Below are 27,142 nucleotides of genomic sequence, written 5' to 3'. Positions count from 1 at the left end.
TCGAGTCGAGTCGAGTCGAGTCACAGAGTGTGGTCGAGTCGAGTCGAGTCGAGTCAAGTATTTAGCTCGAGTCAATTCGAGTCACAAATATTTGAACACTAAATTACAATAAAAAGCAACAAACACAGAGAGAAAGAATACAAGGCATCAGTCTATTACGGAAATCCAAAGACATAAAGTATGCTGTATGGTACCCAACCAACAGTTTCCATTGCCAGCTCACGTCACAGATAAGAAGATGTGAAACTTCGGTCTTATAACTAGTTTGGCTTCGGGTCTAGATTTTGTTGTTCGCTGATCGCTGACAACGTTAAAACCTAATTGCATTATACAAAACTGTTTCTGATTATTTAAAGGTGGGCCCGTCCGTATCCATTTTTTTGTGTGAAATCGGGACATGAATTTAACCAGCGTTCCACCAAGAACTTCAAAATCGCCCGAAACCAATGATGAAACCACGGATTGAGAAATGCGTTTTAAGTCTGGTTCCGGGTTTAGCATTACATGCTATAGAACCACAAGGTGGGAGTCCGCGACACGGTGTATGTTTGTTGTTTCATTATGGAGGAAGGAAACAGACTGCCGCTGTATATAAACGTACATTATTCGCGAACATTAACGTGACGTGAACAAAAACTGGCAACGTGAACGGCGCAGCCTAAGTCATTGCAAATATTTTTCGCAAGTAAGTTTTGCTTTTATTTTGGGACTCGAGTCTTATTAGCCTTCCTCGAGTCGAGTCGAGTCATTCTGATGAGGGACTCGAGTCGAGTCGAGTCATTTGCTCGCAGTGACTCGAGTCGAGTCGAGTCATTTACCCGTCGGGACTCGAGTCGAGTCGAGTCGCCAAAAAATGTGACTCGAGTCGGACTCGAGTCGAGTCATTGACTCGAGTCATTACAACTCTGCAACAAACTTCCGTAAGTTGTAACTTGGGTGTAAACTATAGCATTGAAAGCCTGCTGACATAAAGTTTGAAGAGTGAAAAGTTGTCAAAATACATGCATGTAGATGGATTACTTTACTTATCATCAAGATTGTCTAAATTATGTACATTGGCTGATGTATTTGCAGGCCTACCAGTACATTTGTTCTTGAACTCTACATGTATATGAAAACCAATACCGATTGTTTCTTTTAGCCTACAGGAAATTATATTGGGATCCTGCTATACTTGAGTGTAGGTTTCATAATGACCAGTGGCAGTGCTGTAGGGAATGACCAGGTGTGATCAATCACAATTGGCCATTAGGGACTGCACTATGGGAATTATTGTACATTGTACAAAAAATGTACATGTACATGTTTAGTACATGTTCATGGGCAACAAGGGTGAGATCTGTCTGGACTTTTTTTTAGGATTTTTGTCTGATTTCGAGATTTTTAAAGAATTCTTTTGGAAATCTGGAATTCCTGAGGTTTTACGGTGAACATGATGACGTTTTAACTGCTATAGCCTAGGATTTATAGAATAAAGGAAAAAGTATTTTTTCCTTCCTTTTTCATTTGAAGTGTTACATGCATTTGTTTTTGTCCATGCATTTACTAGGAATAACAGTGATTGGGTTTTTTTAATATACAAATAAAGTTTTTACAGTATTTTAATGGTATTTTATCTATGTGCGGTACTGCAGCGGTATTTAACAGTTCACAGTATTAATACAGGGTTTATGTTACGATTAATCATTCAGACAACAGCTGGTCGAAGTTTGTAACCAAGTTGGGTTTTTAAATTGGGATTATTTTTATTTTACTGTTTGTTGTTCTATTGTTAAGCGCTTTGAGGAATCTTTGATTCATATTGCGCTATAATATGATAATATAAATGCTGTTTTATTATTATTCTTCTTATTATTTTAGGACTAGGAGTTCGAGTTTTGGATCATTTCTCTGAATCATTAATTAGATATCATAATTAATTGGCTCTGTCACGGACATTACATTTTCTTCTGCGTTAAACACTGGAATTCCCCGTATGTATTTCTGTTTGGAAAATGTGTTGATATTTTGCAAACGGTCATTGCCCATGTACAGGTACATGTACGCTACATGTGTAGCTTTAATTAGTTTATCATCATTAAACTTAAGGCAGTTTTTCCTCTTAGGAAAAAAACCCAATAAAATTATGGAAAAAAGAATGCGCTAAGCTGTCTTCTTTGTAGTTTCAAATAAATCTGTAAGGAAAAACATAAGTGCTTTTAAGTACCGGTATGGTGTCCAAGGGATTCAAATACATGTATCGTTTTGTTAAAGGGAAAATACAACATTTGCAAACATCAAAAAATAAAACTACCAAATCATTTTGAAATACCTTGCTGGACTGTTAGTGAATGACAGTGTAAAGCATCCTGTAAAATCATGGCACCTGGTATACTGTCATTTTCAAGAAAAGTGGTATTTTTGTATCAATTTCCAACGCTGGTCGGCCGACCAGCGTTGGAAAAAACTGGCTTTTTTTCAAACACTGGCCCCAATTGACCATCGCACTTGTTCGCAATCGATTACACACCTATGAACGGGTACAAGCCAGCTAGACTGGTTCCCTGACCTTACAATTCCCCAATGTATGTAAACTGCTCTGTTCTTAAATGGAGTCTGGGAACCAGACTACAGGAAAATGATTGTTTTTCTTGGTTTTTATAGCATTTTTTAACCCAAAACCTTAAAATGGTCAGTGTAACTATATTTGCAATATATTTCCAACCCCCCAATTCCATCCATTTCTGAAAATTACAGCAAAAGCAAATGATGTATATTCCCTTTAACATTCACAAAAACGTTTTCTCTTTGAAAATGAAATGTGGCTTGTAAAGTTCAGCCAACAGCATTCTAGAATTTCGGGTTTTTATTCCTTGCAGGATTTCCTGAGGTTTCCATGTACATTAGTACCAGTCAAGGCTCCTGTGCTGAATTTATTAATAGCTGTGCTTTAAAGGGACACCTTGGTTTTTGTACTTTAAAGGGACTGTCACAACATAGGTTCAGATCATGTATTATAACGAGCACAAGTGTGTATTTGCCTGCAATCAGGGATCCCCTACCGGTATATAGTCCCTCTTTTGTTTGTTCTCTAACTTTTTAGGAAGACCTTCCATAAGTTTTGTACATGATCGTGAATTGGGGACCTTCGGGAATTGGGACCCTGTTTGTCAGTGACAGGAATTATTAAAATCGCCAGTATGAAAAAGAGTTCATTGACAGACTTGCACAAGTCTTGTTGTTGCCCTTGAGCGTCATCAATGTGTCTCCTTGGTGGGGTTGGGTCCAGGCAAGCCAAGGTTGGCAGGGGTCATTTGATACCAGGGATGTCACCGGCTCCTGATTGGTTGATTGGAGGCTCATCAGGGACCGGCTCGGAAAATACACCTTACATGTGTTTGTAATCAGTGTCTGGAATGCCAGTTGGCCAGTGATGACAAGTTTGGTATTGGGAGCTGGATTCCATAGCTAAGGTGTACCATTCACGTTTAAGCGGTGTGTGTACCTACATATGGATCGGCTGCTGACTTTGGATTTTCATCCCAACCAGCGGTGGCCGGACACTTTTGGGGGAGGGGGGCAAATTCATCAATAGGGTCGCCATTTTCAAAGAGTATCAGCTACAACCCCCCCCCCCCTTCTGCCGCCAACAGTGGTACCGACCAGGGCTGTGTCCTTCCTTCCTCCATGTGTTCCTTCCTTCCTTCATGGTTTTACCCATGTGGCTTATAGAAATGTCCCCCCAAAAAGTGTCCGTCTGACTATTTTTGTAATATAATAACTACAAAACCATGAGGTCAACTTTGAATATTTTGGTTGTGCAAGCCTTGGCCTCAACCCTATGAGTTGTGAACTCTGTGAAAGGGGTTCTTGAAATCTCGGTGTTGGATCCTGGTCCAGCATTGAGACTTTTGGTCAGTGCATGGGCCAGTGTTTTGAATGGGCCGCGTGGACCTCTGTTGGCATTATGGTGGTTCCTGTGGTGCCTTCTAATCTAGGCATGACATCCTTTTGACTGAAGTCCAAATTCACACCTTCTGCATGTAACAAAGTTTTGACTATTTTAAAAAGTATACGTACATTTGTATATATTCATTATGAGTATAATTCTTAATTGAGTGTAGAACACACACAAAAATGAAATAAAATTAAGTAGAGTACAAACAACAATTAAACATAGATGTGGAAGTTTTAGCTCAGCAGCAAAATGGTTTTCACATGTTTTGGATCTGTTGCTGAAGCACGTAAAAATGTGTGCCAGCAGGCATACTTTTTTGACCACCTTCAATTATAGTTTTCTTCGGAACAGTATTTTTTTTTGGCCAATGTCCCTGTGTGCCTTTAGTTGTCTCAAACCTGTTTCAGAGAGGCATTCTAGAGCCTCGCCGAACCAAATCTACTGGGAGTGCCTGAGGTTGACCCAGATAGATTCCGGTACAGACAGGTGAACTAATTTCCATTGACTAGCCTCTGGAGTTGCCTAGCCGCTGGACTGCTACAGTCAATCTCTCCACGTAATTGCTCTTTACCGTTCCTAATGTTGCAATTTTCATGTTGTTAAATGGGTCATTCTATTAATTTGGGGTCCACTTTAGGCCAAAAAAAAAGTCTCCGGTTTCTGGTATGCACGCGCGTCACCGTAGCCGTGCGCGTCGGCAAAATGAAAAAGTTTTTTTTTCAATAAAAGATGATGTCTCAAAACCGCCAAACTCACTGGTTTGACTGGAATCCTGCTGCTGCACAATTTTACGTGTTTTTAGATGGCCGGGGTTATGATCGAGAATAAGCTTTATGTGGCCTCTCTGGACTCCCATATATTTGCACTAAGTTTAGTCGGGCACCATTTGCAGTCATCAGTCGACATTTGAAGCAAAAAAGTCAGGTTAAAAAAAAAAAAGCCGCGTCGCCGCACCACTCTTTGGACAAGCTCCATACCAGAAACCGGATATTTATTTTTTGGCCTTACATGTGATTTTTATCCACTCCTTAATGCAGTCGTCCTCCATCAAATAAAAAAAACACTTGATAGATTCATTATTGATGGCAGATTTCACAGTACAAATGTCCCACTTAGGACCCAAAATTCATAGAATGGCCCACATCTTTGCTTTGTAATTTGGTTTGAAAAGTAATTAATTTGGTGTGGTACGATTGTGGAATGCCGGCCGGAATAAAGTGAAACACTGACGATGTAGGCATTTAATTTCCATATCATAAAATTAAATGTTAAGGGAATCCTGTTTTCCCCTTTAAAGGGAATGTACATCATTGGCTTTTGCTGTAATTTTCAGAAATGAACTATTTTGAGGGGTTAGTATAACAGATCAAATATTGTTACACTGACATGTTTGAAGTTTTGTGTTCGAAAATGCTGGAAAAACCAAGAAAAACAAAAATTTCAAGTAGTCTGGTTCCCTGACTCCACTAAAGATAAAAATGGATCATTTATAGATGCCGGAAAATTGTAAGGTAAGGGAACCAGTCTAGCTGGCCTGCACCCGTTCATGAACATGTAACCAATAGCAAACAAAATTTGGACTGAAAAAAATTTGTAAATTTGGAGCAGTAGTTGAAAAATAGTTAGGTTTTTCCAACAGTGGTCGGCCGACCATCGTTGGAAATTTATACAAAATACCACTTTTCTTGAAAATGACTTCACGCATGGTGCCATAATTTTACAGGATGCTTTAGACTGTCATTTACCAACATCCTAGTAAGGTATTTCGTAAAAAAAATTGTAGTTTTGTTTTTCGATGTTTGCAAATGTTGTATATTCCCTTTAATACAACTACATTTAGCCCCTCCCCTTCCAAAAAAAATGAACTGATGCACAATATGGGTAAGACTATAGCTGATGTCTACAACAGAGGTATACTGGTAGTGATTCACCTCTGTGCCCCTAGAAATTGCAGACACTGTTAATTTATCAATACAGGAACTTGTGGAATGCAAAACAATCTACTGTATGGGAACTGCACCTGTGTGAGATCCTATAAACAGACTATTTATAAGGAGATATATTGTTTACATATGGGATTGAGGGCAGCCTGCGGTTTTCACAGAGAGTTATTTACTCTCTATCTCTGGTCATTCCTACAAATACGCCCGGCCTCCCTGAATCTTCTGGAGGAGTCTGGACGGAGGAGTTTGCTGGATTAATTAAGGAAATTTGAGACCAGCTTCTTTTACCCTAACCTTAGCAAGTCCATTAAAACCTGTCTCCCCAATTGGGTGGATTTTGGCAGATAAGCCATGTGTACCAAGTCCATCAAAATCCACCAGCACCAGTGGTGGATTTCAACAGATTTGGCCCTGAAGCAGAGCGAGCGATGGATTTTGACAGACTTAATTGGTCTTCTACTTAGTAAACCTAAGTAGGCCGTTGGGGTGAAGTAATAAGAAAGTGCCACTGGTTTGCTGTACAATGGAGGATTTTTTTTAGGATTCAGGAAGATTCTCACTTCTCAGGGGGAAAATGAAGTATTTTTGAAAAGATTGACTTGCTTGAATTGTAGGTCTTGATATAGAAGCAACATCTATTATAAATAGAAAATTATGTCATAACTCTATAAAATATGATGTCATTGTTTTCTCCATTACAGCTGTGCGGTTGTGCCCTTCTAGGCGTCGGTCTGTGGCTGTGCTTTGAGCCCAACGTCCAGCAGTATGCGCAAGCTTCGGGTGATCTGCAGGAGTACTATATCGCCGTGTACGTCCTCATCGGCATCGGGGGCCTCATGATGCTGGTGGGCTTCTTGGGATGCTGCGGAGCCTGTATGGAGAACACTGTACTCCTCGGAATGGTAGGTCTTAAAACAGTGGCTAATAGCTCTTTGCATGAACTATAGAGGGTGCTATTTAGCCTACCTGTGGCTCATAGCCAGCACTCTATCCAAGTGGGGCCAAGTTCGCGCAAGGACTATAGTTGACCAATGGTTAACTAACGTTTGCCCGAACTCTGTCTAGTCGACGGTGGTTGACTACGCTAGTCGACTATTTGGAACCAGCCTACTGGGGTTTATTGCTTCGCTGGTAACCAATAGCCGCGCGCATTCATAACGCTAGCAGAGAGCCAGGATCCAGAAGTTTGGCGTTGACATTTTGACCAGCGTTGGACTAGAGACGTTCGCACGTTGCTATCAGTGCGCAGGCGTAAGGTACGTCACAAATCAACCACTAGTCGACTAACGGTCCTTGCCCAAACTTGGCCTAGGATGCGGCTGTTCTCCAGCTGCTTCCAAGCTGCTTGTCTCGGCGTAGAGGTAGATATAGGTTTTGTTTGTTACAAGTAAGTGGCTATTGGCTGTGTTCATGAACTGCAGGGCGCTCGTTAGCCTTCCCATTGCCGTCATCCAACACTCTATCAAAGGCCGCTGGTAATGGTTTAATTCTGGTTGCCTCTTAATTGCTTGTCTTGATCTGTCGTGCACATGGTGTTCAAATATTGCTGAGCCTCATGTTATAATTATGTTTGATTCATTTGTCGTTATTCAGTTCTTCACTTTCTTGCTGCTGATCTGCGTGGCTGAGGTCGGCGGTGGTATCTGGTGCTATCTCAACAGGGAAAAACTCAAAAGCATCGTTGAAGAAGGTACACATCCAACATTTTTGGCATGGTGATGAAAATATGGCTCATGTAGGATGGCCATGTGAATCGGTGTCAGAAGTGGGATCAACAATGGACACTTGTTTCATACTGGCCTGCCAGAGTTGTATTAGTATAGTTTTAGGAGTACATGTAACTCGTTCATCCCAAATAGATGTTGGTTTTGGACAGGAGAACTTAATTTTCCATCAACTAGACTCTGGAGTCATTCTGAACAACTGTAACAAAGCAGTCACTTCTTACTGTTTCAAACCATTGACCTTCTTGTGTGACACTGCTAGTATTTTTTTCCTGTTTGCTGCAATTGTTCAGAATTTTGGTGTTGTTTCAAAAGGAAGAACTTCAATGTTATGCTGAAAAAAGGTGATTTTTTTTTTTTTGTACTGATGAGAACGTTGTCGTCTATTCAGGATTGTGGTACAGGTTGTACGTAGACTTACTCGTGAATATATTCGGTGTCAGAAGTGGGATTCAAATTTGATTTGCAGTACACAAGCATGTTTTTCTTTTTATGTGGAAGAAGTCATAAACATGGTTGATTTAGATACTCTGTTTAAGTGTTGCGTGTGTAAAGAGGTCTTTTTAATACCTTCATGTACGTACATGTACAATGTAGCAGAGCTTGTACATTTCAATATCGGAAGTCTTTCTACGGCATTTGGTGGCAGAAGTGGGAAGAACTGCACTCTTCATATAGTAACAATCCAAGCATAAACCTGTATGTCTGATCATGTACATTATGGCTGTATATGAAAATACCATTTTCATGTAAAAAGAATTTCTCCTTGATTTCAGTCTTAGGCCAAAAAAAAAAGTCTCCGGTATCTGGTATGGAGCTTGACCAAAAAGTGGTGCGGCGACGCGGCTTTTTTTTTTTTTTTTCTGACTTTTTTGCTTCAAATGTCGGCTGATGACTGCAAATGATGCCCGACTAAACTCAGTGCAAATATATGGGAGTCCAGAGAGGCCACATACAGACATAAAGCTTATTCTCGTTCATAACCCCATCTAAAAACACGTTGAAATTGTGCAGCAGCAGGATTCCAGTCAAACCAGTGAGTTTGGCGGTTTTGAGACATCATCATTGAAAAAAAAAACTTTTTCATTTTGCCGACGCGCATGGCTACGCATATCAGAAACCGGAGACTTTTTTTTGGCCTTATGTACCGGTACATTCTTCATGGATCATCTAAGTAAAAACAAAAGCTTTGCAGAATGATGCTTATTAATTGGGTCGTTTCAAACCATAATTTGCCGTGGTGATTTGTTTTCTTTCTATTACCTCTGTGTACAGGCATGCTTAGTACAGTTCAACAGGCTTATGCCGAGGACAACTCAGTCATCATGACAGCAGTTGACAATATGCAGCGACAGGTATTTGTTTTTCCTAAGCATTTGTTCAAGAGTTTTTATTAACACTAAGTCCCTTGGCACTTTGAATGATCAAGGTAGTCAGGTAGTCAGCTTTCAAGTAGCTTGTCACTGGAGCTGAGACTGGATGTCTTGTGGTTGGCTTGTGATTGACTGCTATTTGACTTGTGATTGACGAGTGAGGTGACTGCTGTTTGACTTCTGAAATACTTGTCAAACACTTGTGACTGATGTGCAGTTGACTTGTGACTGACGAATGATCAAATTGTGAATTTTTTTTTTATGATTGTGGAGCGCTGTGGCCTCGTGGTTAAGGGCACTGATTCGTGGTCTGTGGGTAAAGCTGCAGGTCATGGGTTCGAGTCCTGGCGGGGTCATGGTGCGTGTGCCCTTGAGCAAGGCACTTTGTCACTCATTGCTTCTCTCCACCCAGGAGTAAATGGGTACCTGTGAGGGCAGAGATGGTTATTGTGATTGAATTAGCTTGCTTGCGCCTAACAGGCAGCATCGAGCTGTATACTCCCAAGGGAGCTGAGATGGTATATGGAATGTTAAATTGGCCTAATGATTAGGGGTAATAATGTAAAGCGCTTTGATCTTAGTTAAAAAAGCGCTATATAAGAACCTGTTATTATTATTATTATTATTATTTTTATATGTGACTGATTTGCGATTTACTTGTGGTTGACTTGTAGATGACTTTTGATCATGGAGCTATATTAAATTACTAGAGTTCTAACTCCTTATTCTTGCGCGCGGAGACGCTTTGAAGCCGCTCTGGGCGCAGACATTTTGGATTCATGTGCGTGTTTGTAGAACACAAGCAAATTAGATGGATTGAAGTTTAAAAGTGTACTCTAAATGCAACGCGCAAATAGAACATACGCAAACTACTTAAGCGCGTCATGACGGTTAAAAAACCTCACGGCACACGTTGTGCTGTTTGCTTAGAGCAAAATGAAACGCTCATTTGCTGGTTGTGCGTTTCGGTTTTGGGCGTATCGGCTTCGATAACTGTATTGAATACAAATGCAGATATGCAAATAGCTGTACAAAAAAAACGAACACAATTTCCAGTTTTCCAAAGGTTTGTGCACAAACACGGATGCGCCCAGCAGGCATCACTTTGTACATGAGTCAGCGCTCAAGTAATTTAAAATAGCTCTATAGATGCTTTTGATTGACTTGTGATTGACCTGACTTGTGATTGACTTGTGGTTGACTTGCGATTGACTTGTGATTGACTAGTGGTTGACATGTGATTGACTTGTGATTGACTTGTGGTTGACTTGTGATTGACTTGTGATTGACTTGTGATTGACTTGTGATTGACTAGTGATTGACATGTGATTGACATGTGATTGACTTGTGATTGACTAGTGGTTGACATGTGATTGACTTGTGATTGACTTGTGATTGACTAGTGAATGACTTGTGATTGACTTGTGATTGACTTGTGATTGACTTGTGATTGACTTGTGGTTGACTAGTGGTTGACTTGTGATTGACTTGTGATTGACATGTGATTGACTTGTGGTTGACATGTGATTGACTTGTGATGGACTAGTGGTTGACTTGTGATTGACTTGTGATTGACTTGTGAATGACTTGTGATTGACTTGTGATTGACTTGTGATTGACTTGTGATTGACTTGTGATTGACTTGTGGTTGACTTGCGATTGACTTGTGATTGACTTGTGATTGACTAGTGGTTGACATGTGATTGACTTGTGATTGACTTGTGATTGACTTGTGAATGACTTGTGATTGACTTGTGGTTGACTTGTGATTGACTTGTGATTGACTTGTGATTGACTTGTGAATGACGACTTGTGATTGACTTGTGATTGACTAGTGGTTGACATGTGATTGACTTGTGATTGACTTGTGATTGACTTGTGATTGACTTGTGAATGACGACTTGTGATTGACTTGTGATTGACTAGTGGTTGACATGTGATTGACTTGTGATTGACTTGTGATTGACTTGTGAATGACTTATGATTACATTATGATTGCCTGTGATTGACTAGTGATTTACTAGTGGTGGACTTGTGATTGACTTGTGATTGATTGTAATTGACTTGTGATTGATTGTAATTGACTTGTGATTGACTATAGTGATTGGCTTGTGGATGATTTTTGATTGACTCGTGAATACTTTGCGATTGATTTGAGGTTACATTATGATGAATTGTGATTGACTTGTGATGACCTTGTGATTGAACTGCAATTGACTTGTGATTTCACTAGTAATTGACTTATGATCCTCTTACTATTGACTGGTGGTTTCTGTGCATTCACTTCCAACTAACCACAAATTTGATGCTATTTTCTGACATTTTTTGTGTGCATGGCAGCTGAAGTGTTGCGGAGCCACCGGGCCCAGTGACTGGCAACAATCTGCCTACGGGACGGTCCCAGACTCTTGCTGCAAAGAAGAAGCTGAGGGTTGTGCACAGGGCATAGCGTTCCAGGCGATAACCTCCCTCCTCACAATCAACCAAGATGTAAGTCATTTGTTTTTGTTGTCTTATTCTCTCATGCTGGTAATCAAACCACGGATCCACATGTGACATTTGCATCCACATGTGTGTTTCCTCTCATGGCTTTAAACAGCGCCCCCTACATTTTCTGCTTTACTAGTTTGGCTGACGCTCCAATTATGTTTTGATTTTCCCTGACAGGGGTGTGCGACTGCTCTTTTCAACATGTTGGAAGACAATGCAGTTCTAGTTGCTGGACTTGCCATTGGCATTGGTGCCGTACAGGTAAAAAAAAAATCACTGAATAGAATATGGACTTGCTCTTCTCTAGAAAATAATTAAACTTTTTTTTAAGGAAAAGTAGATCATTTGTGCGTTTTGTCATTTGAAGCAACAAAAGTGCTCAAAATCTAAAGACGGGTGCTTAACAACTTACCTGATGAAGTTTCATAATGGTAGCTCTCTGAATGCTGTACATTCCAAGAAAACCGTATTCGAAGATCTCGATTTCAATTCAAAGTTGCCTAGTCATGTTTTGAATTGTGCCCAAAATTAGCGTCTGGAACACGTTCTCATTCAGCCGCTTGCAGCTATGCGATGTCATGCACTGAACCGACGAATTATAGCAACCGCGCACGCGTGTGCGTTGTGTCAAAAGGTTTACTTGGATCAAAGACCTTACTGGTACTTTAATCTCCACATGAAATTATTTTAATCTAAAAATTAATGTGGCCTGACGTTGCGAACTTAGCAAGTTCTTCTTCAGAGGCTAAAACAGCATTTCTGTTTTAGCCTCTGAAGAAAAACTTGCTAAGTTCGCAACGTCAGGCCACATTAATTTTTAGATTTATATATTTCAGGTCCATCCAGTCAGTAAGCAGTTTGCAGCAGTCTTACTTTTTTTCATGAAATTATTTTGTTTGGTTTGCTGTCATTTTGAAGAAACCGAAAAATGGTGGTTTCCAGTGATCAGTCAATTATTCATAAAATGGAATTTACGTCGGTGTGATTTATATTCAATACTCAGTTTTTCCCTTCACCGACATATTTTATAAACACTGTGTACTCAGTGTTGCCCCTGAGTGATTGTGAGGAAAAATATCGCTGGTGGAACTCGAACCCAAGACCGCCTGCTTTCTAGTGCAGACGTCTTACCACTTGACCACCGAGCTTTCCGGGGTCTGCTGGCTAGTTCGAATCTGATATAGCAGTGGGTACCGCAATCAAACTATTCAGATGGAATTTGCGTCAGGGCGATGTAAATTCAGCATTGGGGTTTGCAGTGGATCAATCAACTGACTGATTTTTGGAATACAGAGTGATGTTGACGAAATCATGTTTCCTAATCAAGAGGTTGTGCATGGGTTTTTTTTCAGTGTTTCCTAAAAAAAAAATGTAATATTTTGTTATTCACTCAGCTGAAACTTCAACAGGTTAGGTTTTGAATATTCCTCTTTGGATATTGGGAACGAACAAAATGCATGAAAAGCAAATGATCCTATTTGCCTTTAAAGGTAGCGTCCATCATTTTAATTTGTGCATTTTGTTCCTTTGAAGCAACAAAAGTGATTAAAATCTAAAAAAAGAGTGCTGAACAACTAACCTGATGAAGTTTCAGCTCGGTGAATGCTGTATATTCCAAGAAAACAATATTCTAGGAACTCGATTTCAAACTATAAGTTTCTTTGTCATGTTTTGAATTGGGCCTGAATTCAGCGTCCGAGATGTGTTCTCATTGAGCCGATTGCAGTTACGCGATGTTGCGCACTGAACTTAGAATTATAGCAACAGCGTGCACTTGTGCGTCGTGTCAACGCTTGGGCGCTTCGCCGAATTAAAAACAAACTACAAACAGAAATTTCCAACGATGCGTCTTAAAGACGCATCGTCTTAAAGACGCATCGTTGTCGTTGGAAATGGCCTTTTTTCATTGATTTCTTCAAGATGACAGCTCGCCAGAAAGAATAACTTCACAGGAAGTTTAGTCCAATTACTATCTTTCAACCAAGTATATTTTTCATCAATAATGACGTCAGTTACTTTTTGGATAGCTGCAAATGATTGACTGTATCTTTAAAGGGAATATACAACATTTGCAAACATTGAAAAACAAAACTACCAAATTTTTACGAAAAACCTTACAAGGATGTTGGTAAATGACAGTCTAAAGCATCCTGTAAAATTATGGCACCTGGTGTGAAGTCATTTTCAAGAAAAGTGGTATTTTTGTATACATTCCAAACGGTGGTCGGCCGACCATTGTTGGAAAAACCCAATAATTTTTCAACTACTGCTCGTAATTTACCATTTTTTTTCCAGTCCAAATTTTGTTTGCTATTGGTTACATGTTCATGAACGGGTGCAGGCCAGCTAGACTGGTTCCCTTACCTTACAATTTTCCAGCATCTATAAATTGATCCATTTTATCTTTAGTGGAGTCAGGGAACCCTGACGAACCCCTCAAATAGTTCATTTCTGCATATTACAGTAAAAGCCAATGATGTACAATCCCTTTAAATTGGAGAAATCAATAATATGTTGTTTTTTTCGTTTGTATTTTCCCACCTATAGCTTCTTGGGATGCTGTTCTCATTGTGTCTGTGCTGTGCCATCAGAAGGGCAGACAGGGAGAAATCTTACCCCATCTAGATAACATCCAGTAGCTGTTCTCATGCCAGGGGGTACACTTTATATTGCCATTCAATTAGACCGGGGAGTATGAAAGTGGCTGTTCTTATGCCAGGGGATAAACTTAATAATGCCATTCAAATACTAGGGGCATAAAAAATGGTGTTCTCGTGCCAGAGGGTACACTTCATATTGCCATTCAAATACCAGGGAATCTGAAATTAGCTGTTCTCGTGCCAGAGGAAAACTTCATAAATGCCATTCAAATACCAGGGGTTCAAAATTGGCTGTTCTCATGCTAGGGATAACACTTCCTATTGCAATTCAAATACCAGGGACTATGAAAGTGGCTGTTCGTGTGACAGAGGGTACACTTATTGCCATTCAAATACCAGGAAGTACAGAAAATAGTTGGTTTTACTGTTTGATAAAATGCAACAAAAGCACAACCTTTTTTTATATTTTTTTTTTAAATCATCCACTAAATGGACATCAATTTCTGAAGAAAAAAAAAATTACTTTTCTTTTTAAATTTGGTCAAATATATGCCAACTAGAAATTCTCATGAGTTATTTCCAAGTTTTGAAAACAGAACTTTTCTTTTGAAAAATGGAAACAAACAAAAAATACTAAGACATAAAATACGAATGTCACAAATACCTAAAATGATTTGTTTTTAATATGTGAATATGAATTATCAACATTTCATTTTAGGGGTATACATTTAAGACAAACCCAACTCAATGAACTTAACTTTTTTATATATATTACTAAAGTTTGTTAAACGTTTGCCATTCATTACGCTTGAGGGTTGGGTTGCAAACATCTGCATTGCTTTTTTTATGATAAAAAATTCTGAACTGAATGAATGAATTTTACAGTGAGATTATGAATTGAAGATAGGAATGTACGTTAGGGAGAGAATATAGTTTTCATGGCAACAATGTTCAACAAGCAGTTTTTGTAAGACTAATTCCTTTATGCCAGTTCATGATATTTCTTTGTCCACTTGCACCGTGTTTGGGCAAATGAATATACCGGTACAACAAAATACCAGTACGTGTGTGTGTGAATTCCATACACCTCAAGGACAAACAGACAAAGGAAGAACAACAGATTCTTTTGTTACAAACGGTCCTTGATTGTGAGTCTGTGTGCTTAGTCTATGGGATAGTGTTGCATTATAGGGACAAAGGGAAAGACAATGCCATGTCCTCGAGTGTTATGTAAAACACGCGCTGTTGGAACATGCAGTGTGGCATTGGGGAGGCACACCTGTTTTTGCTCATGTGTGCTGGTGTTGCTGTCTATGTGTGCAGTGGGCGGGGCCTATTGTATCAATCTCTAGTTAGATTTGAATGTCTGGTCCCCTGACTTCTCTGCTCACACACATACAGAATGTTTAATTTCACAGTTTTCTTTTTTCAGATTTAAGCCTGAAATCAGAATTGTTTTATCTGAAGGACATTATCATTATTGGAAGAAATGCATCTTGCAGAAATTTCGTCAAATTTTTAGACTTTTTTTTTTTTAAAGTGACAATATCATCCCTGTTTCTCCATAATCTCACTGTAAAAAGCAGCCCAATTTTGCTAAATTTGTCGCAATTTTCTATTTAAATTTATTGTCCAGTTTTATCATCTTGTAAATGAACCATGTACATGTACTCTTTTTAGCTGTAATAGATTTTTACTAGAAATTTGTGGTACTAAACAAAAAATGTCTGTAGCGGTAGTATATTTTTTAAAAACAAGTGCTCTTTGGAAACTGTTGTAGAATATGATGTACTCATCAAGATGTAACTATTTTCAAAAGAATAATGTTAGACCTGCATTTCAAGTTCGGAAATGATAGCATCTCAGTTTATGAGAGGTTTTGATTGTCCAGTTGCCATGGAGATGGCAGCCATGTTGAATCCGGGAGAAGTCCATAGTAACTTGTGTAAGTGTTAATTTCGTTACCAGCAAACAGATAAGTAGCGCTCTTTTGCAATTTTTGGACTTAAACCCACCTTTTAAACCCCCCCCCCCTATTTTCCATAAATTGGCCCCACCCCTATGCGCTTTCAATGCATCTAGAATTCCAGCATCAATTTCTATATCAGTGCTCACTGCAAGCAGTACTTGAATCAATGTACACAACTTGTGCCGCTGAAATGTGGGTAATATTGTCAAAATTCATCAGTAATTTTTTTTTATTATTAAGTAAAGTACTAAAACATGTAGTTGCGTATGTATACAGAATGCATGTATAACTAAGTCTTTCAATTCAGAAAACAAAAAAAATATGTTTCATAAAACGGACCAGATAAGTTATCTAAAATGTATTTTCGGCCTGCCCAATCACTAGCCATAAGTTGCTCATTCTATCAATTTGGGGCCGCTTTTTTCTCTGTCCCTGTTACATCTGACATCTATGATATTAGAATTCTGATATACATGTACTCCTTAATGCAGTGGTCACCCAATAGGCCATCAGCCTCGGTCCAAAATGTTGGCCACCGGTATCAAATGAGGGGAATAATCGTCATAGCGATTTTTGGCAAGGTATACACCTCCAGAGTTGGAAAATATGTTATAGCATTGCAGCGGTGGCAGCTTTTTGGGTGTTATCAGCCTTTTTTTTCCTTCAAAATGTCCATCAAAATGCTTGTTTCCACTCTAGGGGCGGTATACCTTACGCATGCGCACGATAACCATTTATGCCCTGATTTGATACTGACCAAACCCCCAGGCTGATGGCCTACAAGAGTGATTATGAATAGCAAACTACCTACCCAACAAATAAAAAAAAATGCTTGAAGTCAGTCTCATCAGTGATATGGCACATTACAAAGTACCAAGGCATTAACGGGGACAGGAGAAAATGTCACAAGTGACAGGAAAAAAATGTCACACTTAAGACCCAAAATGTATAGAATGACCCCTACTCAGTAAGTTTGATTGTAGTTAGGGGATATAAATGTGACTTTGTTTTTCATATCTAAAAAAAAGAACAGGCCAGGTTTTCTTTAATTTCAATGTCCAAGCCAATTTTTGTCGTTATATTTAATGGTTAACATGAAAACGCCTGCGAAAGAATGTAGTATCCAGACGCCACTTCTTTGGTTGTGCACACAGTCTATGGAGAGTCGAGTTCATTTTCAAAGTATTTTCAATCAAAATTGGAAATGTTTCTGAATCCCAGATTCATGTCATCAACATTTTTGCAATGACTGACCTTCATTGAGATGATATATGAAGAAAAATGCGGCGTCAGGATGCAACATTCTTTCCAATGCCTGGCAATGAGAAATTTGGCTGAAATTTGTCGTCCACAATTCGTAACAATGGTAAAAAAAATATGGCCACTGAATAATAGACATGTGGCTTTTCTATAAAGGGAGTCGATAAAATTGTTGACCCTCAAATAGGAATGTTTAGATTTTATCCAAATTATGTGTAAAACTAATACTATTCAGTATTTGTCTCATGTACATGTATTTAATGTAATTGAGTGTATTTTTGTAACTTCAATGTTTTTGTACTATTGTAGTGATACTAGCTAGAATCGATTATTTGACCAACAGTTTCTTTTTGCTTGTACCCACAATCCGTATCCGAAAAACTACTGTGGCAATGTCATGGAGCTATTAAAGATGTGTTCCCCGTGCTACTTTCGAGTTTGCAAAAAATAAAATAAACATGTATTGTTATTTTCTTTGAAATATAACGGTTACTCACTTTTGAATGAGACATCAAACCAACAAAAATTCACTGACGTTTCGTTATTGAATTGTTTCTTACACAAAAATTCAATTATTGGCTGCCAGACAATCATTCAGCTCTCGCAGGGTGATTTCAAAAAGAAAGGCATTTTTTCAGAGTGTTGCAGACGCCCGAAATCAGTTTCTTTTCGCTAGAACAACACAAACAAATTGAAAATTTGTTAGGAGACAATTTTTTTTTTTTTTAAGAGCACGGGGTATCATCTTTAAGCGCACAAACTTACTTAGCGCATACATGCTTGCTTAGCAAAGGCGGGCTACCAGCTAAACTATTGCATATTGAGCGCAACTGGTTCCCGGCATTGGTTGCTGTGTCTGTAATTTTGCTAATATGTCCATCTGCTTATTACTCCCATGGAAATGAGCCGAGATCTTGCTCAGAAGGTTGTCACATTAAAGTTTATAAGAAAATAGCTTAATATTGTTAGCAATCATCTCATTAACTATCTGGGATGCGTTTGTTTATGGCGTAAATCGAGGACACACACGTGCAACATCATCGATGAATCGAGGACAGAAACCAAATCGAGGACTCCCCTGTTGGAAAACGTGTGCAAAACAAATGAGAGCTGTTACAAATAAAGGTATAAACTAAGGAAAAGGGAAGAGGAACGATAGAAAGTTCTCGATTTATACCATGAACAAACGTGTCTGAGTCGGAGCAAGTTCTTCCGCAAAAGGTCCGTTGCATCAGGACTAAGTTGTAGGATTTTTTTTTTGTAAAATAGCTTGCACTTCCGATAACGTAAAACTTCCCAGAAGATTTCTTAAGAATGTTGTTGAGAATCCCCGATGCAACGGGCCTTTTGCGGATCAAATTTTATCCCGGATATTAATGAGATGTCGCCTGGTGGCTTCTGGGTACAAGCACATGTTTTTCATTTTGTACAGAAAGTACGGACGACTGTGTAATGCACACAGCGCTGTCTGCTTCGGTGAATTAAGTAGTGCCATAATTTTCTTCAAAGTTAACAAAAACAAAAAGTATTGTACATTTGTATTTATACTCTTCTTGGAAATGTGTAGAATTATCACAAACCAACGCTTGAGATAAAACTATAGGTAATAAAATAAGCGAAAGAGGGCGCTGTACCGATTCCATTTTCCAAGCACAAACTAGAAAAATCCTGTTCATTATAATTGCAGTTTAGTACCTTTACTCATTTAATGATGAAAAACGAAAGATCGTTAATAAAATGATATGTTTAGGTTGACCTCTTTTTGTAAGCCACACCCACCCCAATATGTCGTCACAGTTACGGCTCTGTCATCACAGCGACCTCTTTCGTTTAAACAAAAACAATGGCAGATTGCCTGGTTCCCAGTCGCATCATCATCGATTCTGTTTTTAAAATGGAGTTACGGAAGCCAGCCTATTAATTGACTGCACTTTTCAGGTCATGAACAGCAGAGGGCGCGCAGTTGCTACCAAGAAATAAAAGAAGTACTCTTTGTAGTCTTGTTACATTGCAGTAAATGTTCCTTGTTCTAATGCATACCACATCTTGCCAATTCTGTTCATTCACAAAATGCCCATTTCTGGGTTGTCCGAAATCTGCACTTGGATTTTATGGATTAAATTATTGCTATTTCAAAGTATCTCCGCGTGATTTGTGTTCAATGTGAATTCGGCTTGAGGTTAAGATGTTCTTCCGTTGCTACTCATATCTGATCATTTTTGCCAGATACTTGCAATTTTTGGCGTGTTCAATGGTTTGGCAGATATTCTGTAGACTGGGGCTACATTTTAGACAGGTTTTTCTCCGCGATGACAAAAAAATGCTTTTTGGTGAGACAGCATTTGTTTAAATTGTTTTGTCTTAATATACTTCTCATGCTTGTTTTACTATTGTCATAACCAATCATTAGGCGAAATTTCAATGCAGTACAACAGCTATTTAATAAGTAATTGTTCAGGAACCGTTGTGTCTGTTGTTTCTGCGTGTTCAGTATAGTTGGGCAGATTTTCTCCGTGAAGAAAAAGTAATTTACGGCGACGAATTTGAATTGTTTGCTTAATATACTTCATAGGCTTGTTTTACTAGTCTTGACCAATCACAAGGCGAATTGTCAAGCCAGTACGACAGGTATTCAATAAGTTGTTGTCCCAGGATCGTGTGTGTGTTGTTTCCGCGTGTTTTTTGTTAGGCAGATGTTCAACATATTTTGACTGAGTTTACCCCGAATTGTCGAAATCTCATTTTGAAAAGCACATCTGTCCAAAAATCCAATTGGAATGTGGTCTATGATCCCTTGGCATCTTTCCAGCAAGTTTCAGGCAATTTCATTTTTTTGCCAAATTTGAAAAAAAAACGCAAGTCTTACATTTTGATCCAAATTTGGCCCCCCAAAAAATGACTTCTCTCCAAACAATGCCGAATTCCTTTGGAGGTAAGAGGAACATCATTCAATATTGAAACTCCCAATAATTTCAAGATTTGGGCAAAAAATCATCTTGTTTTGGAGAAGACAAATTAACATTTTTGACTGATTTTACCCCAAATGTTGGTCGAAATTTCATTTTGAAAAGAGCATCTGTCCATAAATCCAATTGGAATGTGTTCTGGGATCCCTTAGGCATCTTTCCAGCAAGTTTCAAGCAATTTGTTTTTTTTGGCCAAAATTAAACAAAATGCAAGGGATTAGCCTTACATTTTGATCAAAATTTGGCCCCCCCCCCGCAAGAGACTTTTCTCCAAACCATGCAGGAATTCTTTTGGAGGTAAGAGGAGCATCAATCAACATTTCAAACACCCAATATTTTAAAGATTTTGGCAAAAATCATCTTGTTTTGGAGAAAACAAAAATTAACATTTTTGACTGATTTTACCCCAAATGTTGGTCGAAATTTCATTTTGAAAGGCACATCTGTCCATAAATCCAATTGGAATGTGTTCTGGGATCCCTTAGGAATCTTTCCAGCAAGTTTCAGGAAATTTCATTTTTTGGCCAAATTTGAAAAAAAATGCAAGGGGTTAGCCTTACATTTTGATCCAAATTTGGCCAAAAAATGTCTTCTCTCCAAACAATGCAGAAATTCCTTCGGAGGTAAGAGGTGTATCATTCAACATTCAAACACCCAATATTTTAAAGATTAGGGGGAAAAAATCATCGAGTTTTGGAGAAAACAAATTAACATTTTTGACTGATATACCCCAAATGTTGGTCGAAATTTCACTTTGAAAAGTACATCTGTCCCTTAATCGAAACGGAATGTGTTTTGGGATCGCTAAGGCATCTTTCTAGCAAGTTTAAAGCAGTTAAAATGTTTTGCAAATTTTGAGGGGAAAAAAAGCAAGGGGTTAGCCTTACATTTTGATCCAAATTTGGCCAAAAAATAACTTTTCTCCAAACAATGCATAATTCCAAGATTTGGGCAAAGATCATCTTGTTTTTGAGAAGACAAATTAACATTTTTGACTGATTTTACCCCAAATGTTGGTCGAAATTTCATTTTAGGGGCACATCTGCCCATAAATCCAATTGGAATGTGTTCTAATCCTCTGATCTCTAAGGCATCTTTCCAGCAAGTTTCAGGCAATTTCATTTTTTGGCCAAATTTGAAAAAAATGCAAGGGGTTAGCCTTACATTTTGATCCAAATTTGGCTAAAAAATGACTTCTCTCCAAACAATGCAGAAGTTCCTTTGGATGTAAGAGGAGCATCATTCAACATTCAAACACCCAATATTTTTAAGATTTGGGCAAAAATCATCGAGTTTTGGAGAAAACAAATTAACATTTTTGACTGATTTTACCCCAAATGTTGGTCGAAATTTCATTTTGAAAGGCACATCTGTCCCTAACTTGAATTGGAATGTGTTTTGGGATCACTAAGGCATCTTTCCAGCAAGTTTCAGGAAAGTTTATTTTTTTGGCCAAATTTGAAAAAAATGCAAGGGGTTAGCCTTACATTTTGATCCAAATTTGGCTAAAAAATGACTTCTCTCCAAACAATGCAGAAATTCCTTTGGAGGTAAGAGGAGCATCATTCAACATTCAAACACCCAATATTTTAAAGATTTGGGAAAAAATTATATTGTTTTGGAGAAGACAAATTAACATTTTTGACTGATTTTACCCCAAATGTTGGTCGAAATTTCATTTTGAAAGGCACATCTGTCCCTAACTTGAATTGGAATGTGTTTTGGGATCACTAAGGCATCTTTCCAGCAAGTTTCAGGCAATTTCATTTTTTGGCCAAATTTGAAAAAAATGCAAGGGGTTAGCCTTACATTTTGATCCAAATTTGGCTAAAAAATGACTTCGCTCCAAACAATGCAGAAGTTCCTTTGGAGGTAAGAGGAGCATCATTCAACATTCAAACACCCAATATTTTAAAGATTTGGGAAAAAATCATATTGTTTTGGAGAAGACAAAATAACATTTTTGACTGATTTTACCCCAAATGTTGGTCGAAATTTCATTTTGAAAGGCACATCTGTCCCTAACTTGAATTGGAATGTGTTTTGGGATCACTAAGGCATCTTTCCAGCAAGTTTCAGGCAATTTCATTTTTTGGGCCAAATTTGAAAAAAATGCAAGGGGTTAGCCTTACATTTTGATCCAAATTTGGCTAAAAAATGACTTCGCTCCAAACAATGCAGAAGTTCCTTTGGAGGTAAGAGGAGCATCATTCAACATTCAAACACCCAATATTTTAAAGATTTGGGAAAAAATCATATTGTTTTGGAGAAGACAAATTAACATTTTGACTGATTTTACCCCAAATGTTGGTCGAAATTTCATTTTGAAAGGCACATCTGTCCCTAAATTGAATTGGAATGTGTTTTGGGATCACTAAGGCATCTTTCCAGCAAGTTTCAGGCAATTTCATTTTTTGGGCCAAATTTGAAAAAAATGCAAGGGGTTAGCCTTACATTTTGATCCAAATTTGGCTAAAAAATGACTTCTCTCCAAACAATGCAGAAGTTCCTTTGGAGGTAAGAGGAGCACCATTCAACATTCAAACACCCAATATTTTAAAGATTTGGGAAAAAAATCATCTTGTTTTGGAGAAGACAAATTAACATTTTTGACTGATTTTACCCCAAATGTTGGTCAAAATTTCATTTTGAAAGGCACATCTGTCCATAAATCCAATTGGAATGTGTTCTGGGATCCCTTAGGCATCTTTCTAGCAAGTTTTAGGAAATTGCTTTTTTTTTGGCCAAATTTGAAAAAAATGCAAGGGGTTAGCCTTACATTTGGATCCAAATTTGGCAAAAAAAATGACTTCTCTCCAAACAATGCAGGAATTCTTTTGGAGGTAAGAGGAGCATCAATCAACATTCAAACACCCAATATTTTTAAGATTTGGGCAAAAATCATCTTGTTTTGGAGAAAACAAATTAACATCTTTGACTGATTTTACCCCAAATGTTGGTCGAAATTTCATTTTGAAAGGCACATCTGTCCATAAATCCAATTGGAATGTGTTCTGGGATCCCTTAGGAATCTTTCCAGCAAGTTTCAGGCAATTTCATTTTTTGGCCAAATTTGAAAAAAATGCAAGGGGTTAGCCTTACATTTTGATCCAAATTTGGCCAAAAAATGACTTCTCTCCAAACAATGCAGAAATTCCTTCGGAGGTAGGAGGAGCATCGATCAACATTCAAACACCCAATATTTTCAAGATTTGGGAAAAAATCTTCTTGTTTTGGAGAAAACAAATTAACATTTTTGACTGATTTTACCCCAAATGTTGGGCGAAATTTCATTTTGGAAAGCACATCTGTCCCTAAATCGAAACGGAATGTGTTCTGGGATCCCTTAGTCATCTTTGCAGCAAGTTTCAGGCAATTTTATTTTTTTGGCCAAATTTGAAAAAAATTGCAAGGGGTTAGCCTTACATTTTGATCCAAAATTGGCCAAAAAAATGATTTTCCGCCCAAAAAATGCAGAATTCCTTTGTAGGTAAGAGGAGCATCATTCAACATTCAAACTCCCAATAATTTCAAGATTTGGGCAAAAATCTTCTTGTTTTGGAGAAGACAAATTAACATTTTTGACTGATTTTACCCCAAATGTTGGTCAAAATTTCATTTTGAAAGGCACATCTGTCCATAAATCCAATTGGAATGTGTTCTGGGATCCCTTAGGCATCTTTCTAGCAAGTTTTAGGAAATTGCTTTTTTTTGGGCAAATTTGAAAAAAATGCAAGGGGTTAGCCTTACATTTTGATCTAAATTTGGCCAAAAAATTACTTCTCTCCAAACAATGCAGAAATTCCTTTGGAGGTAAGAGGAGTATCATTCAACATTCAAACACCCAATATTTTAAAGATTTGGGGGGAAAAAATCATCGAGTTTTGGAGAAAACAAATTTACATTTTTGACCGATTTTACCCCAAATGTTGGTCGAAATTTCACTTTGAAAAGTACATCTGTCCCTAAATCGAAACGGAATGTGTTTTGGGATCGCTAAGGCATCGTTCTAGCAAGTGTAAAGCAATTTCAATTTTTGGCAAAATGTGAAAAAAATGCAAGGGCTAGCCTTACATTTTGATCCAAATTTGGCAAAAAAATTACTTTTCTCCAAACAATGCAGAATTGCTTTGGAGGTTAGAGGAGCATCATTCAACATTCAAACTCCCAATATTTGAAGATTTGGGCTAAAATCATCGAGTTTTGGAAAAAAACAATTGTCATTTTTGACTGATTTTATCCCAAATGTTGGTCGAAATTTCATTTTGAAAAGCACGTCTGTCCAGAAATCGAATTGGAATGTGTTCTAGGATCCCTGAGGGGTTAGCCTTACATTTTGATCTAAATTTGGCCAAAAATTGACTTTACTACAAACAATGCAGAAATTGAGAAATTCCTTTGGCGGTAAGAGGAGCATCAATCAACATTTAAACACCCCATATTTTGAAGAAATTTCAATCCAATACAACAGGAATTTGGACGAAATCAAGCAACAATTATATTTTTCCCCAGTAATTATTGCCCAAATCTTTAAAATTGTTGGTGTATGAATACCGATTATGTTCGTCTAGCATCAAACGTTTTTTTGTGAGTCGTTTGCCGAATAGTTCTTCATAAACCAAATTTAATGAAAATTGCAGGATTAACCCCTTGAAATTTTGTTATTAATTGGGGTCGAAAAATAACTGACCAAATTTTTTTTTTTTTGGCTTCAGCCGTCTTGGAAGGGAGTTAACTAAATCACTCTTGAACAACAGACATAAAAGATTGTCGACTACCACGAAGACACTTGTTATAAAAAAAACAATGTTGTACAGTTTATTTAGAGCGTTCAGTACATAATCTGCTTTTGTCACAGCCCCGTATGGTAGGAAGGTGAAGGGCCTGAAGCCAAGACTGGGGCAAAATCTAGGTTTAGGAAACACTCACAAGAATACAAAATAGACGAAATGGCCGCCCTATTAGAACTGTAACCAAGCCGGTGTCATATGAAAATCAGTCTCGTATGAAAATCGGACTCTTTTTCCCTTTTATTGGTTAAACCCTCTCACGTGACCGGCCCCTCTCCTAATTATCTATGCATGAGCATTCGCAATATACCACCAATGAGTCCATATTTCATAAAACCAAAATTCATGCTACACCGGTCCAAGTCTTCTTATTTAGCAAGTCCACTCGCAAGTCGCAAGCTCTTCAAATGATGTGTATCAAGAGGTATTCCTTTGTCATTGTTCAACCCTGGATGGACTTGTGACCGACTTGAATACAATTCGTCTGCCATACAATGTGCACAAACCTGTGATTTTTTACATCAATTTCATTGCAAAGTTTTGCTCTTTTTCTCTCGTCAAAATATGATTTCTTGCTTCATAATCTCTCCACATGCAGCTTCAGTCAAGCAAATTCCTCCCCTCAAATCTTTTTTAAAGGGTACTTGGCCTTTTTTGTAACTTTAGGGCTTTTGTCATTGATCAATTCTTGAGAATTGCCGAATATGCACATGAGCCTCAAGTATATTATGTTCTCTTTTTTTGACAATTATTTCTTGAAACTTTTTTTTTATTGTAGGTTCACAACTGCGTCCATGCAGATGATGCTTCTAGTACATGCTACACAATTCATCTAGAACAACGCATATCTACACTTGGAATCTGCAAAAACATTCAGCCAAACCAACGGATTTTTTTGTCCCTTTTTGATATGCAAATTCTTACCCTAAAATACATTTTCTCTTCCTTTTTTTTTTTTTTTTTTTACAAAGACAGCCATATTTATTTGTTTGCATCTCTACAAATGACATTTTGTACAAATACTTCCAAGCTAAAATAGTGGATGAAAAAATGGTAAAATATGTAAGCTAACCTTACAAAAATACATGCTACTGGGTTGATATAGTTTACTTGGCAATTGGATTTGTATAACTGCATCTAAAAATTGGAAGAAATAAAAATTTGTCAAAACGGATATTACAAGTGGAGAATGTAGTATATATATAATAAGTCAAATAAATACTTGGATCAGTTTCACAGCAGACGAGTAGAATTATTGAAACATTAATTTGGATGGTTAAGTTTTGTTCACCAAAAGTGTAGACAAACTCGGGCACGTGACCACTGGACGCTCATGGGGCCCCCTTTCATGGGAAACAAATGTGAACAATAGCTAGCACATTATAAACCCGCCATGGAAGGGGGCCACGTGATTGTATCACGTGGTAGCGTGCCCAGTTTAGTCTATTTAGTCTATTATAAACCCGCCATGGAAGGGGGCCACGTGATTGAATCACGTGGTAGCGTGCCCAGTTTAGTCTATTAGATATATGTAGGTTTTGTTAACTGAAAAAAGGGATAATCTTGTAGAATTTAAACAAGGGATAATCCAATTAACAGCTCAACATATCAGTCGTGCAACTTTTGTGAATAAAGTAACAGTGACGTCATAAAAACAAAACAGAATGCGTTATCAGCCTACCGTTTTATAAAAAAAAAAATTGTACACTTTAACATTTCGGTAAACTCTAAAATTCCAGAAACGTTTTATGGACAGAATACTGACATCAAATATGTTTGTACACATTTTTTTTTTCACGAGTGTAATACAAATGCTTTAATTAAACCTCACTTCTGTTAAAATATTCATACAGAGCTATATTACATAATATAAGCTATTACAATATCTAAGAATATCTAATGCTATTCTACACATATATAACTTGACAGTATTGAAATTAGAGCCTCTTGTTTTAGTGCAAAGCTTGGTGGTGATCAAGGTTTTGATGATTTTTTGTCTCAGGGAAAAATATTTTCAGAGAGTTTCCAAAAAAGGAAACGTCATTGGCAAGAATAAACTGTATGAAGTATTTCTGAAGATAATACAAGGT

At 37.9% G+C, this 27,142-nt stretch overlaps 1 protein-coding gene across 2 annotated transcripts in view; it reads left to right on the top strand.

Moving 5' to 3' along the window:
• LOC119725365 (CD9 antigen-like) overlaps positions 1 to 14,526 on the top strand; it is a 37,480-nt gene extending 22,954 nt beyond the window's left edge. For both annotated transcript variants that reach the window (XM_038196773.1, XM_038196780.1), the window contains exons 2-7: positions 6,582 to 6,782; positions 7,474 to 7,570; positions 8,880 to 8,959; positions 11,318 to 11,467; positions 11,645 to 11,728; positions 14,015 to 14,526. In XM_038196773.1, the coding sequence (XP_038052701.1) occupies positions 6,582 to 6,782; positions 7,474 to 7,570; positions 8,880 to 8,959; positions 11,318 to 11,467; positions 11,645 to 11,728; positions 14,015 to 14,092 (690 nt within the window). In that variant the 3' untranslated portion in view covers positions 14,093 to 14,526. The remainder of the gene's footprint in view (positions 1 to 6,581; positions 6,783 to 7,473; positions 7,571 to 8,879; positions 8,960 to 11,317; positions 11,468 to 11,644; positions 11,729 to 14,014) is intronic.
• The last annotated feature ends 12,616 nt before the right edge of the window (positions 14,527 to 27,142 follow it).

Source organism: Patiria miniata, unplaced genomic scaffold (genome assembly GCF_015706575.1).
Source record: "Patiria miniata isolate m_02_andy unplaced genomic scaffold, ASM1570657v1 HiC_scaffold_1, whole genome shotgun sequence".
Classification (NCBI taxonomy): Eukaryota; Metazoa; Echinodermata; class Asteroidea; order Valvatida; family Asterinidae; genus Patiria; species Patiria miniata.
The sequence above is the reverse complement of the archived record's forward strand: the minus strand, read 5'-3'. Positions and strand labels throughout refer to the sequence as shown.